The sequence below is a fragment of the Anser anser genome (genome assembly GCF_964211835.1).
Source record: "Anser anser genome assembly, chromosome: Z".
Classification (NCBI taxonomy): domain Eukaryota; kingdom Metazoa; phylum Chordata; class Aves; order Anseriformes; family Anatidae; genus Anser; species Anser anser.
This window is the reverse complement of record NC_139723.1, coordinates 33,189,389-33,206,565: the sequence shown is the minus strand read 5'-3', so window position 1 is coordinate 33,206,565 and position 17,177 is coordinate 33,189,389. Positions and strand designations below refer to the sequence as shown.

At 38.4% G+C, this 17,177-nt stretch overlaps 1 protein-coding gene across 10 annotated transcripts in view; it reads left to right on the top strand.

The window, feature by feature from the left end:
* PIGG (phosphatidylinositol glycan anchor biosynthesis class G (EMM blood group)) overlaps positions 1-17,177 on the top strand; it is a 96,739-nt gene that overhangs the window by 39,507 nt on the left and 40,055 nt on the right. For 4 of the 10 annotated variants that reach the window (XM_083817681.1, XM_083817684.1, XM_083817686.1 and 1 more), the window contains exons 9-11: positions 410-867; positions 7,895-8,086; positions 13,134-13,443. In XM_083817681.1, coding sequence (XP_083673807.1) covers positions 410-867; positions 7,895-8,086; positions 13,134-13,443 — 960 coding nt within the window. Of the gene's footprint in view, positions 1-409; positions 868-4,835; positions 4,952-7,894; positions 8,087-13,133; positions 13,444-17,177 lie in introns of those variants that run through there. The other 6 variants (XM_083817687.1, XM_083817691.1, XM_083817688.1 and 3 more) reach the window with 6 other exon arrangements.

Genomic DNA, 17,177 nt, shown 5'->3' with positions numbered 1-17,177 from the left:
AGTACAGATTTAACCAATTAGAAAAGTACCTATTATTTGTATTGCAAGTTTGATTTCTGAAGGACTTCTGTTTTTACTTCTACAAATATGCAGCAAGGAGAGAGCTTGATTCAGACCTTTTGTCACAGGCTGTTAGGGAATTTGAATCTGTTCAGTTGAGATTATGCATGAAGTTTCTTACCTTAAACAGAATGTCATTCTAAACAGTATGATTATACTGCAGTGCTAACTAAATAGGCTACAATAAAATGAACCTTTCAGAAATTCGCAGGATTTGTCAAGGTGGAAATAACTTGTCCTGCTGTTTATTTTGTTTCCTGAGAGGAAATTGCTGTAAGCATGCTTTGAATGCTTAAACAAGTGAAGTTTTTATACAGCTTTCACCACTGTTATGTGTTCTTGTTTGCAGAATCCAGTTGTGTCCAGTTCCAGCTGGTCAGAAGTAGATGTGCTGATGCTGGCTGGAACAATTGGCCATGTTTTGAGTTTGGGGGCAAGCAGTTTTATAGAAGAGGAACATCAAACCTGGTATTTTCTTATCAATACCCTCTGTTTGGCACTGTGTCAGGAACTCTGTAGAAACCATTTTCTTCTGAAAGAATGTGACCCTCAGCATGGTACCAGTTTGAAACAAAATTTTGATGGTATCAGGGAAGCCTCTGATTGCAAGAATATAGATGTACCAGCATCAGGTAATTCAAAACTGGACAAGGTTGCATCTTCAGCTGAATTCATTAAAGGATCAGATAAGTGGTTAAGCTTAGCGAGTCCATGGATCATTCTTATTTGCTGTCGACTGCTTCGATCCTTGAATCGGACGGGAGTCCAATGGGCTCATCGGCCAGACTTTGGGCACTGGTTGACAAGGTGGGTATCTGATTTATTATCATACTTTCTGTCTTATTTATAAATTAATGTATGTTTTGCTTGGTGAAATATGTATACATTTCTATACAATCTCTATACAGAAAGCGCTGTAAGCATGCAAATGGCATAAACAGTGAAACAACATAAGGAATTTTTCAGAGCTGCTTCATGTGAGTGTAATTCCTTGTGTACTATCAATAGATTATAATCTTAGCCCTGCACCATGACTTATCTAATTAATGTCAATTATACACGATAGGTTTATCAGTGGCAAAAAGTAAATATTTTCCTTGTGTAAGTCAACAGTGGCTGGTTTGGGAAAATAAAAATCACTTAATAGAATTAAACCATTAATTTTAAAGCAGAAGGTTCTGCTCAATTTCAGACTTTATGAAGTTGCTGGAGAAGGTGCTGCACATAAAGTTCTTCCTTGTCTGTCACAATCATTTCATGTGTGGGTGGAAAACTGAAGGAATTTTTCAAATGTAGTATGATAAACAGAAAAAGGGAATTTCTTACAACTTGAAGTACTCTGAGAAAGGCTGTTACTCTTACTGCCTTTTAGTATTGTGAAGAACTAGAGCCATTATTCAGTGATAAAAAGTACTTAATATTTGAATTGTTTTCTTCTGAATGTCAGCTGGTGGATGGAGAAGCAAAACCTTGCAACTGACTAGTCACTGTTTTACAGACAGCAGATGGGGAGGCTTTGCTGTGTAAGATAAAGATCCTTCTTGCCAATATCTTACAACATGTTGATGACATGTCATTCATCATTCATTAATAGCGACATGAGTAAATGAACTAATATGAGACTAGTTACATATTGGCAGCCTCACAGATAAAATGCTAATTGCTGTGACAGGCATGAGTGCTGAGTGACATGACTTATGAGGAAGTTTACTGCATTACAGTAGTTGCCCTATACCAGAGCTTTCACCATGCTTCCCTTGTGTGATGAGGTGAGGGATTGAGGATGGAATGTCATATTCCCAGTCCTAAATCCACGCCACAGAGAACTCCATAATGAGCTAAGCCAGTGTGTGACCAGTCCTATTGTAAATACAGGATTAGCTGTGATTTGTTGTGACTGGGATGATTTTTTAAAAGATGAATTCTCAACATCTTCCAAAGATTTATTTGCCCAATAACTTCCTGGGCCAGACATCTTCTTCAGACTGGCAGCCCTTTTCTTGGACTGTACTCATACCACAGCACTATGGAAGAAGGATTTGATATTCTTGGAGCTGAAAAACTGCGTTTGTCTCCCTTGAATATATTGATCCATTGTCTCTTGTGCTTTTGCTGGGCACCACTAAGACGTGCCTGGATTCATCTTTTAACACCCTTAAACCCCCCTTGTGTTTGGTGAGATCTATGCTGAGCCTTCTCCTCTTGATGCTCAACAGTCCCAGTGCTTTCAGCTTCTCCGTGTATGACAGATTCTCCAACCCCATCATCATTTTCATTGTCCTTTACTGCACATGTCTTTCTTTGTACTGGGGAGCCCAGAACTGGACGCAGGACTGAACAGAGAGGAAGAAATGCCTTGCTTGACCTGCTGGTAACATTTTTCCTGATTCAGCACCAAATGCTGAATACAGTCTTCGTTGCAAGGGCACAACTTGGTGTCTACCACGATGCTCAGAGTCATCTCTGAAAATATGCTGTATGCCTGGTCAGCCCCCAGCCCATCCTGCTCCGTGCAGCTCTTCCATCTGAGGTGCAGGATTTGGCATTTCCCTTTGTTGAACTTCACGGGTTTGTTGTCAGGCCATTTCTGCAGTGTGTTGAGGCCCCCCTGAATGACAGCACACCCATCTTGTGGTATCCCAGCTGCTCTTCCTGTTTTGCATTGCGTGCAGACTTGCTGGTCTGTCCTGTCATGCAGGTCATGAATGACTTTGTGGTACTGATCAGAAGAAGCCTGTGAGCTGGGCAGCTGAGCCGGTTTTCAGTCCACCTCTCTGTCCACTTATCTCAACCCTACTGCATCAGTTTGCCTGTGTGTTGCAGGAGACTTAAAAGCCTCGTTAAAGCTGAGATAAACACCACTGCCTGTGCTCCAGTCTTCCACCGAGCTAGTCATCTCCTCACAGAATTCGATCAGGTTGATTAAGTATTACTTCCCTTTCATAAAGCCAGAACGATCCTGTTATTAAAGCTGTTTGCCTCCCCCATCAGAAAAGCTGAAGTACTGGCAGCTAGATACCAAAGCTGAAACTTCAGAATGTCACTGGTAAACTGTTCTCTGTGTTTCCCTCCTAGTTATAGATTCAAATTGGGTATATTTGCTTGGATCTTAGAGCAAAGGTCCTGCAACTATAGCCTTAGGCTATGATTGCTTTTTTTGGCAGGAGTGGTATATTAAAGAGCCCTTTCCTTAGCACTCAAGGTACCTACTGCCATGCTGTTCCCATCACAGGCCCTTTATTTTACCAGCACAGCTGTTACTTTGTCAGTGTGGTGAACTGATGTGGCTGGAAAAATAACCAAATTTGGTGTAGGAAGCTCTTGTCTTTCAGATAGATCACGTCCCGCTCTGATTTACCATACAGATTAACAGGCACATGTTCTGGCACAGTACATGGGCTGGCTTAGTAACAGGATTGCAAGAATGGACGACTGTGCAAGCCAGCATTGCTGCTGTTGAAATTCACATTGAAGCAAAATAAGTATGTGCATCTTATGAATTGATGCAGACATAAACACTTTTTTTTTTTTCTTTCTGTCATTGTCAAGAATTGTTTAAAAAGATCCACTTGCCTGTCAAATTTGGATGGGAAAGAATTAATGATTTTTCAAAAATATACTTTTTTGGGCTTTAATAAAAAAGTTTTGGAACAGTCCAGAGTGCAATACCATGGCAGCCTGAGATGATGTGTAATTGGGGCTGCCACAGCTCTGCCTTTTTCTTTTCAGAAAGCTGCTTCTGCAGCGTTCAGAAAGCTCAAAAAACAGCAGAACCCTGGCATAGGTTGGCTCAGGATGCTGTGAAGCTACATCCTGACTTAAATCACAGGAGCAGCTTTTAGCCTAACAGGAAAATACAGGATATGTCACCATGGTGACATGTACTTCAGTTGCTTTATATGGTTAAAAGTTTACATTAATAGCAGCATTTAAAGTGCACAGTTTTTGGACTTGAGTGATAGGATGTAGGTGGGGTAAATCCTTTCTTGGGTCTGAAGTGGTTCATAGGATGAGCTTTGGAAAGATTAGTCAATGAATCAACTAAATCTTTGTACGTCCTCTGGTTTGTGGGGGTCCAAACTCCTATTTGGTGAGCATGCTTACATTTTTTTTTGTTTGGAGTTTTTAAATTCTTCGTTGCTTCTCCTTCACAAGAGAACAGCGTGGTAGAGGTGTCTGTTTCCCTAATGTTTTGATCAGGATCCAGATGATGTGTTTTCCTTATAGCATAAATTAAAAGTTGGTGATAAGCTGAGTTGCATAAAGCACTTATTCCTCTTCCCAAAATGCACTGCGAGCCTGTAAGGTTGATTGTCATTCTATTTTTAGTATGTGTTTAATTTGCATAGATATGTCTTAATAGCACATTTTCTAGTAATAAGAAATTAGAACCTTACTCAGATCATGTGTATCTTGTTAGTTTGAGTTAAAAGCTGCTCAGGCTTTTTCTAGCCAGGATTCTATTATTTTGTGTTTTTAAGATAAGCTGATGAACAGTCTTCCTTTTATTTTTCCTTTTATTTACTCTTTACATACCTGTAGTCATTCTCGGACCAATACTTTGCATACCTGGACAGTGCTTAAGTGGCTGAGTGTTCATGTGAGACAAAGGGATTATTGAACAGGTTTGTACACAGGAAAATGTCAGAAGCAAAACACAGAAATTCAGTTTACTTATAGCATGTTGAAATATTATCATTATTATTTATTTGTTATTTTATTAGGGATTCATTCAACAGTGCTGAAATTAGGGAATTGTTCTATGTTGTTTGCAGAGAGACTCTGCAAAAACTGCTGCAAAGAAAAGACATGCTTCAGTGAGAAAATGCACAATAGAAAAAAAGACAGTAGATGAAGCAGAAGAGAACATTCAATCCCTAACAATTCCCTTGCCAGAAGTAAGGTTTACTTTTTAATTACTTGGTATTCAGATAGTTTTGTTCAGGTGTTTAATCCTGGTAAGAGCTCATACTTAGAAGTTGTCAGATGCTGCATGCCTCACTGTAGAAGGGGTGAAGGTGTTAGCTGGAGCACCCCCTTGCAGAGAAGTTTCCAGAAGCACAACAGCATGGGAAAAGGATTATGTTTTCTTTCAGTAATGTGCTTAACTCCCCCGCCAAGTGCCACCCCCTAAAAACTAGCATGCAATGTGAATCCTGTGTATTCTGTTGTATGCTAGTAGTATGAAAGAAAAAAAAATAAAAAGGCTTTATCCACCTAAAATGTGATTCTGTGCACATGTATAACTCCTTTCACTCCACTAGTATTTGCAGAAGTGAGGTGAGGTCAGACCAGTGGAAGGAAATGTCTTCAATCCTCATTCTGATACCAGAAATATGAAAGTGTAGACCACCAGCTGTTACATTAAGAGCATAAAAGACAAAGTTTTTCTTTCTTTCCCTTTCCTTTCCGTTCCCCCCCCCCAGGTTCTCAGGTTGTTTCTCATGGAACTCTTGGTACTTCAGTGTTCATTTTGTGGCTTAGGCAGACACCACTACGTTTCATCTAAGATAACAGCAGTATGTTCCTGCCTGTTTTTCTGGGTGGGATTATCAAAGTCATTTAGGATTTTGCTAAATGGCTGAACTCTCTGTTGAACAACTACAGTCGTGTTTCAAACTGCATGCTAATGTAATATATACTTAGCTGCCTTACTGTAAGTACTGTGGTTGGAAAACTTGGAATCTGTAGGTGGTTTATGCTGACGTGACTTCGCTTGCTATAAATCCTTTTTATTTGTTTCTTCAGCAAACTCTTTGAAACACTGGAGTAATTTTTGTTGTTGTTATTTTTTTGCAACAAATTTACTTGGTTCAAAAAAGTCCTAAACTGAAGTAACAGAAGATCATCAGAAAATGTAGACAAAGGCTGGATATAAACCCCTATGCTAGCAGTCAAGAATATGCCATTTGTGACTGGTGTGCGCGTGTCTTTGAACATACCCTTGCTTTACATTGGGCCTTCTATGAGGATTTTTCTTTATTTTTTGGAGGGATAGAGTATGATTTCAAGTGTTCACTGTAGGAAATTGCAGGTGTTATTGAATGTCTCGCTTGATATAGCACCGGTTATTATTTCTTTCAGGCAAGAGTGCTTTTTTCTCTTTTTTCTTTCTTTTTTTTTTTTTGTTACTATGTTAATTTTACTTACAAGAGTCTCTTAACAGAATTGCATTGATAAAGGGATGAAGACTAAGTTGATGGTGATGTGCTGTTGTTTATATCCGATTTGATTTATCTCACTCTCATACAATGAATAGCTAAGGAGAATATATCCTGAAAGCTTTTAAAATCTAACACAAGTGTTCATTTGAAAGATGCACTGGCTACTAAATTAGTTCTTTATGTATAGATCATAAGAAATTATGCATTCGCTATGTTCACAGGTTGCTGCAGCAGTCCATTCATTCTTTCTGCCATCTCTTCCTGTAGGAGAAGGATATTACCAAGGAGAAACATTAAGAGCACATTATATGTTCTATAGTGTTCTATTTCTCCCTTTTCTCTACTACCCTCCAGAGAGCAGTACGTCTCCTGAGAGTCCTTCTAAGTCGTATGAAATGTTTGACTGAGTCCTGCACGGAGGACTAACAGGGCAACTTTTCTGCCCCTTATTCTTTCCTCTGTGACTTTTTCATGCAACAGCTGATAAAACTATTGGTCAAAATCCCATGAAGCAAGTACCAGCACATAGGAAAGTAAACCCGTTTGAAGTACTGTAATTTTGAGTAAATCAAAGATAAAACTGGAATTTCATAAATGTGATCAGAGTTAATGCAGATAATAGCACAGGCTCAGTATTGGTCTGCTGAAGTCGATAATCTTTTATCATGGCATTTTGAAGTGTGGAAGACAGAGGTGGAGCACTTAGTTCTAATGCTCTAAATGATGTTCTTAGCAGAAGGTAAATTAACAAAATTAGTGTTTCTGGGTCATTTGGATGCTGGGAATATTTGCAGTAGGCAAATTTTAGCGACTTTTGGATTATAAGGGGCTTTCTGAAATTGCGTAGCTAACTTTAGTAGGGATTAAGTGCAGATCTTTACCTGACCCCCTTAAATTTTGCAGTACTAAGTGATATCACTGTAGATTTAAATATACAGCTTTTGGCAACATGCTTAATGAAATGCTCTTGGTTCTATAATGACTGTTATATACTTAGGATGAGGGGGGGCACACAGTATCTGTACTCTTGGCGATGATGCAAATTCTCAGTTTCTATCACTTGAATGTATTGATTCACTACAAGGTGATGTATAAAAATCATATTGTGCTAATGTATTTATCTGTGTGTATGTTTTAAGCTATATATTTCTGGTCATTCTGGCTAGGCAGTATTTTGCATGTCGAAAATTAAACAAATTAAATACATGTGCGGTTATTTATAACGGGAAAGTAGTTTGAATTCACAATGTTCATAATGCAAAAATATTCTATGCCTTCTCCTAGAAAATGAAATCATATGGTATAAGCAAAATTTGCTTTTTCAAAATGTGTAACAAAATCCTAGTTTAAAAGCCTTGGACCCTTTTCCTTTATGCAATAAGCAGCTCAGTTTTTATATAATTAAGAGAATAGCTATCATATGGCAGAACACAATAATTACACTTTAAGCATGCATACTTGAATATAAAACCTCATTAATAACAACATTTTTTTGAAACTACTAAAATATTTTGCCATACCTCTTGGAAAGTTTATAACAGGTGTCAGTGCAGTGATTAATTTGGAAATACAGTGCTTTAGCTAAGGCTTTGTCAAATGTGTTTATCAGTAATTGCAGTAGTTTGAAGTTTTTTTGTCTGTTTGTTTTTGTTTGTTTGTTTTTTCTCCAGTTCTGAACATAAGTCTGAACTCTCCTTCTTGGCTGCAGTTTCCCTAGTTATGATCTTCTTTCTGGTTCAAAGAAGATGTTCCCTGGTTTCAAAAATTGCTATGGCACTTGGTCTCCTGGGAGTCTACAGTTACCGGGCAGCCATTGGAAATGTTGTATTTCCATGGCAACATGACAGCAAAGATATTTCAAAGTAAGTTAATCAACAGATATGTAAATCTATTTCTAGAAAGGTGTTAACACGTTCAATATCAGGGTGAAAAAGAATGTTATGTCTAGGCTGGAATCAGATTCTTATAAATAAAACTATTTTTTAGATGGTAAGCACTCAGTTTTTGTGGAATGTGCATAATTTTGAACCTCATGAAGTGTCATGCAACTGTCAAATTAGAAATCTGTCAGATAAGGACTAATCTGAAGAAAATCCAATAGTCATTGTCAGTATTTATACTATAAAGAAACTCCAAACACACCGTCTCTTGTTTTAGGTGGATTTGCCACATTTAGCAGAGAATATGCCAAACTCATTTAGCTATTTCATAGCTTTGAAAAATACTTATACAGTAATTGGGAGAGTTGGTTTTCTGTATCTTCCTTTTGCAGTTGAGTGTTCTGTAATGTGTGGCTTTTCAAGATGTAACAAAATCCTTCATAAGACCTGGGCTGTGCTGCACAATGTATACTAAGGATTTTCATGTGGATGGTAGATTTCTTACAGAAGTAGTTGCTGTAGCTGTGAGGAATCTATTAGCATTTTTAGCAGTGACTACTTTTGGAACATAGCTAAGTGGCTTTAGTTTTCTCATGATGCTTTTTATCATTGCATTGTACCTGGCTCTGCAAGCCTCAAGTTGTCTGATATGTCAAAGCTGTGGGAAACTTCCAGAATTAGGTAGAGCATTCAAAGAGGAGAGCATTCAATTCAAGGAATAACAGAAGAGAAGTCATAGAACACTTGTCTTATGGGTGGAATTAAACTTTCTCTCACATTCATTTTAAATTGGATAGGTGGTTTCTTTTGGAGCTTCTTAACTGGGGACCAGAGTTTCACAACATGTGAAAAAGACTTGCAGGAAAAGATCTTAGGACATACAGAAGATCAGATTTCCTAACAAGATATTTGTATAAACTATATTTACATGTGTATATATCTGGATGTATTTACATATGTCCCATCTTTCCAAATATTGAAGATAATTCTAGTTCTATACCAGTAATAAAATTGTGTGTTGCTTTTGCTGGATGCAAAAGTAATGGTAGTCTTTTCTTGCTCTGCAAGATTTGGCTCTGTGTTTGAAAGTGTTTCTGGAAGCATGTCTGATTTCTGGGTGCAACCTCTGGTTTTGTTTGTGTTTGAGTAAAGTCTTTGGAGAAGAATAATATCCTTGCAATAAAAGAAAAAAAAAAACACCTACAGCGTGGGACAGAACATTAAGTGTAGCAATTGAGCTACAAATGAAATGCAATTAGAGAAATAAGTGGAGTATTTAAGACAAAAGCCTTTACTGAGAACTTATTCATTCTGTAGTCAGCGTATTGATTTTAATTACAAGAAGAAAGATAAAGGTTTTTTCTATTATTTCACCTTAAATAAATGGTGAATATGATGATTTGCTTAAATTATGTCAGACGTTTATATATCTCTGATTATATGGTTATTTGGAAGTTACTATCAAAATTCTTGAAACAAAACTTTATAAAACAAGCTTTATTGTCAAGTATAGTGGTCTTATACTTAAAGCTCAGCTTGAAATTAAGTGGCTGTTTATCTGGGAGCAATTTATTATTATTATTTTTTTTTTTTAATTGAAATATCTTTGTGCTTATGTGAGTACAGATACCCTACAAGACTCCAGACACTTGTCATGTATGGCTTAAGAAGTAGAACTGGATATTCCAAGACGCTAAGTGCCACATGATCTTACTTGAAAAATTGGCCAAGTATTGTGGCATTCACCGTGCAACCCTGGTACTACTAAAGACACTTCACATTTTCGCATTTTTGTATACTAGCTGGTGCGTTTTGTGCACTTTTAAGCAGCCTGAAAAATCCTTCTTGTGTGTTTTTATTAACACTTGATGTTCCCTACCCAGTGAGTTATACCCTTTAGACCCACTGCATAAACTGTTGAATAAAAGCTCACAGGGCTAGAAAAATCAGGGTCCTACCTCTGTTGATGGCATGTGTTCTGTGCTTGTCGTAAGAATTGCAGTGTTGGACTTTTCCTGTTCTTCAACAAGAAAGATCCAACAACAAATGGTGTAATTAAGTCACCGCTTTAATAAGGTAGACTAAAAAGTGGAATGTAGGTAAGCAAGCCTGAGGTCTCTTCAGGTGTTGGGAACACTTCTTTCATGGAGCAGCAGAATTTTCACATGTACACCATGCAGGTCCCATCTCCTCCCATGCTGTGGTGCTGTTTATCTTGCATAAAATAACAAAACCCGTGTCATCTCCTGACAGGCTGGAGTGTTATCACTGTGGTAACACCCAACAGCACACAGCACAGGCTGTAACAGGGATCCCGGTCCCTTACAGCAGCAACTCATGCTAACATAGGGGCTTCTTAAACCCAAAGTAAAAGGCCTAATAGAGCAGGCAGGGTTTGTCCAAAACGACTAACTGTTCAGACACAGTGTCTTCAGCAAGGATCTCAGTACAGCATGCCAAAAAGGATGGTAGACAAGTTAGCAGATTTCAGATGTTAGCTGATGTGTCAGTATAGTGGTTCTAGCTCACCGTGATTAGACGGCTGAGGTGACAAATGGTAAAAGTCTACTTAAAATGCCATCATGAATGAAACCAGAACTGTCCTTTATATGTGTCTGGAGGTATCTTTAGCATATTCATGATATAAAGTGGAGCTAGATCCAGGTGCAAAGTATAGGTACCTTTGTCTCAGACAAAAAAAAGGCTGTACGTAGCTACCGCATGAGCAATGCTTGTTTATTTAAGACAGAGAATCTCTGCTCTGAAACTCTCCCTCTCCCCTTTACTGAAAACAAGTGTTATCTCTGAATGTGACAGCTGTTGGGAGGTGGATGAGAAGAGAAAATTGAAGAGTGTCCTTTCCTCTGTGGCTCTCACTAAAATAACCTCTAAAATAAAAAATGCAAGGAAGTAATTTGGCCTTCAATTTTTCTGAGCTCTTTTATGTAATGATAGTTTGTGCTGTGAACAAGATGAGGATACACCATGCTGACACAAACAAAGTAAGTGCTTTTGCTGAGAAACTGTTCTTTTTTAGTTTGAATTTCCATGAACCCATTAATCTCAGTTTTCACTTAACTGTTTGAATAGTGACAAATATCCAAAGCTGTTTCCTAAAATTTTACTTCTACGTTCACAGAACCATAGAGTAGTTTGGGTTGGAAGGGACCTTACAGACCATCTAATTCGACCCCCCCTTGCCATGGGCAGGACACCTCCCACCAGACCAGGTTGCCCAAAGCCCCATCCAGCCTGGCCTTGAACACCTCCAGGGATGGGGCATCCACAGCTTCTCTGGGCAGCCTGTGCCAGTGCCTCACCACCCTCACAATAAAGAATTTCTTCCTTATGTCTAATCTAAATCTGCAACTGTTACCCCTTGTCCTATCGCTGTACTTCCTGATAGTCTCTCTCCAACATTGCATGAATGTATTTGAATACTTACTGGTAATAATTACATCAGAATTATTAGAGATATTGAAATAGGGCACTTAATTTCCGCATGAGCCAGAAACACAGGAACTCTGTGATCTTTACTGTTTTGTTCCATGAAGAAACAAGTCTCTGTGCTTTACAAAAGAATTTAAAAGGCTTGCTACTTCAGGGAACAAAATACTATTATTTTCTCTCTTGCTTTTTGGTTCTCTTTCACCGATACGGAAAAGAAAGATTGAATTCAAGTTCTCTTGTTGGTAATTGTTAAAGAAGAAAGTTGACCTTCTAAAGGTTGAAAGGTTATATAAACTTTAAAGGAGAAATTTAGTTTTGGAAATTTTACCTAGCAATGATTTCTGTGGCCAAATAGTTATACCAGTTACACCAAGTGTAACTATACTCTTACTGTTTTTAGTGCTATGGTGTAATTCTCCATGTATTTTTTTTTTTTTTTAAGTCTAAGAGACTCAAGAATCATCACTTCTGAATGAATTGTCTTACCTTTGTAGGAGAACATGTTCATTCACCATTCATGTATAAAGGGACTAAAATTCCCTGAGGAGATAATGTATTATAAATTGTGGATAAGATGTGTGGATAATGTGTATTTTTTTGTCTTTTCCAAGATTAAGATATATATATTAAAAATTTTATGGATATATATACACTTATTTTTCTTTGTGCCTTGGGCTTTGCTCTTTTAGAATAGTGGGAAAAATAATATATTCTTTTAGAATACAATTTTAAAGCCTACTGGCCCTTGTCTTTGTCAGCTTTTTGGATGAGATACTGTGCTTTCTCCAAAAGCTGACTTCCACAGGAAATGGAGAGGCAAATCAATTTATGGTTGCAATGAACAGCAGTAGATACTAATTACACTTTAGAGCATTCATTTTGTTTTGGGATTTGAAAAATGTATGTGATTTCAAGGAAAAAATGTGCTGGTTTGTAGTATACGTGTGCAACTGTGTGAGAAAATATCTGATGAATGCAGACTGAAATAAGGATCTTCAAATGCTATTGCTGTTTGTTTTTTTAGTCTGTTTTGATTGGCTAAAATGAAATACCTGTTTATGTTAATGAGTTCTGAAAAATCACTGAACAGCTTAAAAGAATAATTGTTTTTAAATCATTTTATTTCTTGACATAAACATTCCATGTTACCCTAAAGAATATTTTGGGGGAAGTTCGTTATGTTATATAAACGGGATAATTACACGAATGTATTTATGGATCTAGACCTTGAATAGTAATAATGTGAATTTATTTTGGTTGTATTAATTGACATTTATTTTTATATTTTAGGTTTGTTTATTTTTTTAGCTCAATCTGTTTTTCTGAAAGATGCGTTGGAGGTGTTGTTATTTAAATGTGAACTAGTTTTAGAGTTTTCATAACTGAGAAAGCCCTCTCATAAAAATGTCCAGTACTAACCTTAGAATTTGGCCTATTTGGCAGGACTGAAGAGAGGTTTTGCACCTCTTTTGAAAAAGATTTTTTTTTGACCTGTGAAGTAGATAGTAGTAGCTTATCTTTCTGTTTTATTTGCTTATTCACATATACATGTATATATTCTATTTTATTTCTTCTTTAGGGGGATTACTGAAGCTCGTTTTGTTTTTGTCTTTGTTCTTGGCATAGTCTTCACTGGCACTAAAGATTTACTAAAGTCGCAGGTTATTTCTGCAGACTCCAGTGTGAAGAGTACAGGATTATGGGAAGTGTACAGTGGATTGGTTCTACTAGCAGCCCTTCTATTTAGACCTCACAATTTGCCAGTGTTGGTGTTTTGTCTGCTGATTCAGACAATGATGACGAAATACATCTGGAGACCTTTGAAATTTGATGCAGCACAGATTACTATCATGCACTACTGGTTTGGCCAAGCTTTCTTCTATTTTCAGGTAAGCTAAATATTCTCCCTACTGTGGGGCTGGGAGGGGGAATAGTTTTTCGATGAAATGTTGTTCATGGTAAGTGAAGTGCCAACTAAACCTTGCAGTGGGAGAGTTCACTGAGTTCTGAGACGTATTTTGTTTCTAAGTATATTATTAACATTTCTATCTCAGAATCAGGAAAGATACATACCCTGATAACTTGCTAGCCTCCATGCAGACTTCCACAACTGTCAAGAGTATCAGAGACCTATACTATGGAAGTTTGGTCTGTTTGTGGACTACCTAACCACCACTATGGTGATAGCAAATTGAAAAACATCAGCTGAGTTGTTTAGTACCAGTAACAGGCACATGCATTTTTGTGCTTGATTCTTGAGGCTTCCAAAACATTTGGTAACATAACAATAGGTCTATATACAGTTTAAGACTGAAGTGAAGCTCTATGACAAAATAATATATCTTTATGAGAATCAAAACTAACTGACATTCTTATTTTAAGGAATGATACCATCTTTCCTGAGGAGTCTTACTAATTTCAGTAACATTGTTCATCACATTACATATAAGGTTGCAGTTCAACAAAATCTTTTCATTTCATCAAAGCTGGAGAGGTTCTTTCCACTTCTAATAGTGCTGGAAACTTAGTGTAGCAAACTATCTCAAAAAAGCATTTGTCGGGAATCAGGTTGTTAGGTTCTGGATTATGAGGAGAGGCTTTTTGATTTTCTGCAAAATTTCAAGGTACAGCCTGCATGGGCTTTAATTTTGAGGCATGGATGCTAAATTGTGGTCAAGCTGAGGGTATCTTAAATGGTTTCTGATCCTGATAGTACTGTTTGAGGATTGGCTTCACTTTGCTGAGAGTGCATCTCAGGACAGAGAATTGCTGATGGGCATATGATCATCATGATTCACCCCTTCCTACCCAGTTTTCCTTATGCCTCCTCCTCTGAGGAGGTAACATTTTTTGGTTGAATAGCTTTTGTATGTCTTGAATGTTACAGTTCAGACAGCCAACTCTGATTATTGCCTTTTGAGAGCAGCCCTTAGTGGGGCTGGAAAAAGGCCGAAGGTAGAACCTTCTGCATACGAAGGTACTGAGCAAAATCGGCTGCCAGAAGTGTAATAGCGGGTAGGCTGACAAGAAAATGTTGCTTGCAGAAAAGAGACTAATAAAGAATTATCTGAATGTTTTCACAAAGCATCTATTTTCAGTGATGATGAATTCTTGGTGGAGTTGGCTGAGAATTTCACAGAACCACCAAGTCACGGAATAGTTGAGGCTGGAAGGCACCTCTAGTTATCATTCAGTCCAACCTCTGTTAGTCAACCAGATTAGGTTGTGCAGGGCAGTGTCCAGTCTGATTTTAAATACTTGCAAGGTTGGAGGCTCTACAACCTCTCTGGGCAATGTCTCCCAGCGTATGAGCACCTTAACCAGTAAAAAAGCTTTTTCTGATATTTAAATGGAACAACTTACATTTCAGTTTGTGCCCATCGCCTCTCATCCTTTCAGCAGGCTGTACTGAGAAAAGTCTGGCTACACCTTCTTTACTCCCCCTCATCAGGTATTTATAGACACTTACGATCCTTGCTTAGCTTTCTCTTTGCAAAAGTAAACAGACCCAGCTCTTTCAGATAATGGTTGTGTGACAGATGCTTTGTTCACAACATCATGTCTGTGGTCCCTCAGTGGACTTGCTCCAATACATCCATGGCTTTCTTGTACTAGGGAGCCCAGAACTAGACTCAGGACCCCAAGCGTGATCTCATCATGGCTGAAGAGGGGATGGAGCATCATCCCTAACCAGCTAGCGATGCTCTCCCCAGCACAGCCCCAGGTGCTGTTGGTCTTTTGTGCCAGAAGCACAAATGGCTGGCTGGTAGACAGCGTGGTGTCCATCAGGACAACCTATGGATGTCCTTCTCTGCCAAGCTGCTTTCCGAGTGGTCAGCCTCCAGCCCATCCTGGTGCCTGGGTTTACTTCTTCCGAGGTGCAGGATTTGGCATTTGCTGAACTTCATGGGTTTGTTGTCAGGCCCTTTCTGCAGCGTGTTGAGGCCCCCTGAATGACAGCACACCCATCTTGTGGTGTACCAGCTGCTCTTCCTGTTTTGCGTTATTGCAGACTTGCTGAGGGTGCTCTCTGTCCTGTCATGCAAGTCATTAACAAAGATACTCAAGAGCATTGTCCCTGCTGTGAAGCTTTGGGTTCAATATCTAGTGAGAGGCCTCCAGGTGGATTTTGTGGTGCTGATGAGAAGCCTGTGAGCTGGATAGCTGAGGCAGTTTTCAGTCTGCCTCTCTGTCCACTTATCTCAACCCTACTGCATCAGTTTCAGTTCGCTTGTGAGGGTGTTACAGGGTATTACATGGCTTTTTTTTTATTGATTTTATACTGGTGTCTTTGAGAAGATGTAAATATGTTTTAAGGTTTTTCGTCTTACCCTAGTGTCTGTTTTTCTTTTCACTTTCTACGACCATTGCAGTTGGAGAGCTTATTAGTTTTTGGAAGACTGGAAGAAGTGACTTCCACTTTAATTAGCTGCATGTTGTAGTGTTGGATATCTTGAACTTGCAGGGCTTCCCCCCACAGCCTACCACCCTCTTGGCAACTTTGACATTTCTACTCGATGTTTTTTCTTTGGGAGTAGTAACATCTGGTGTGATACAGATTTCAGCAAACTTAAGGATATTTTAAAAATTGGCTTTGACGAAGGAGCCTCTATGTACAAGTGATGCTGCTGAATCACAGCATCCAGAGCTCAGAAGGGTGTAGTTCTCTATTGCTTTGTTGTGATCCCTGTTGCTTGACTGTTCTTGTGTATCCCTTGTCACTCAAGATCTGGAGAACGAAAGGTGATAGTTAATTCTCAAAGCTTCTCGTAGAGGCAGAGCAAAGCTTCCCGCCCTCACCCCCCACCCTGTTTTCTTTCCCAGGCTGGTTTATTATTAAGTTCACTATATGAAAAGAGCAAATACAGATAAGGAGCTACCTTGTGTCCAATCACTTGTCTGTAAACTCCAGCTCTGAAGAGATTCTTCTGAGCTTAGCAACTGCTTAGCAATTTTTTTTATTAATTCCTGTTCTCTTTAGCCCTTTAAAAATACATCCATGTCAGAAGATCTTGCCAGCAGTGTCTTGCAGACTTTTTCGTTGTCTACTCAGAAAACCAAAGTGTGTACTTACCTTTTCAGTATGTCCAAGACATAATGAAATGACAAGTGAATTGGAATCGAACGGGAGATCTTTTTAGAAAGAACGGTTTTGATTATGGCCTTTATAATCCTAGAGATATTTTGAAAATAGAGAAATCAGTTCTGCTAAGGAAAAAAGTGTTTTAAAATTCAAGGTAGGTGGAATTGTTCTCCCTCACTCTTTCAGAGCAAGTTTTCAGTTATCTTTAAAAAGTGCTGTACTTGCATTTACATTAGATTACCTTTATATGGTGGAGATGAAGTGTTTGACCAAAATAATCCTCTTCAGATGTTAGCTTGGTTCATTTATTCTCTGGTGAAGAAACCGTTCTGCAGCTATGGGAAGGAACAAACTGAATCATACAAGGCTAAAAGGTGTTTTTTTTTTTTTGCACCTTCACAGTTGAAGGCAGTTATGTGATGTGCAAACTATTACCGTAGAAAAGCAGAACAGAAGTGATGGTAGCTCATAAAATTACAGAGGCTACAAACATACCTCAAAATCTAGTCAAAGCTTTTTCTTCAATTGGTAAGTAGCTCC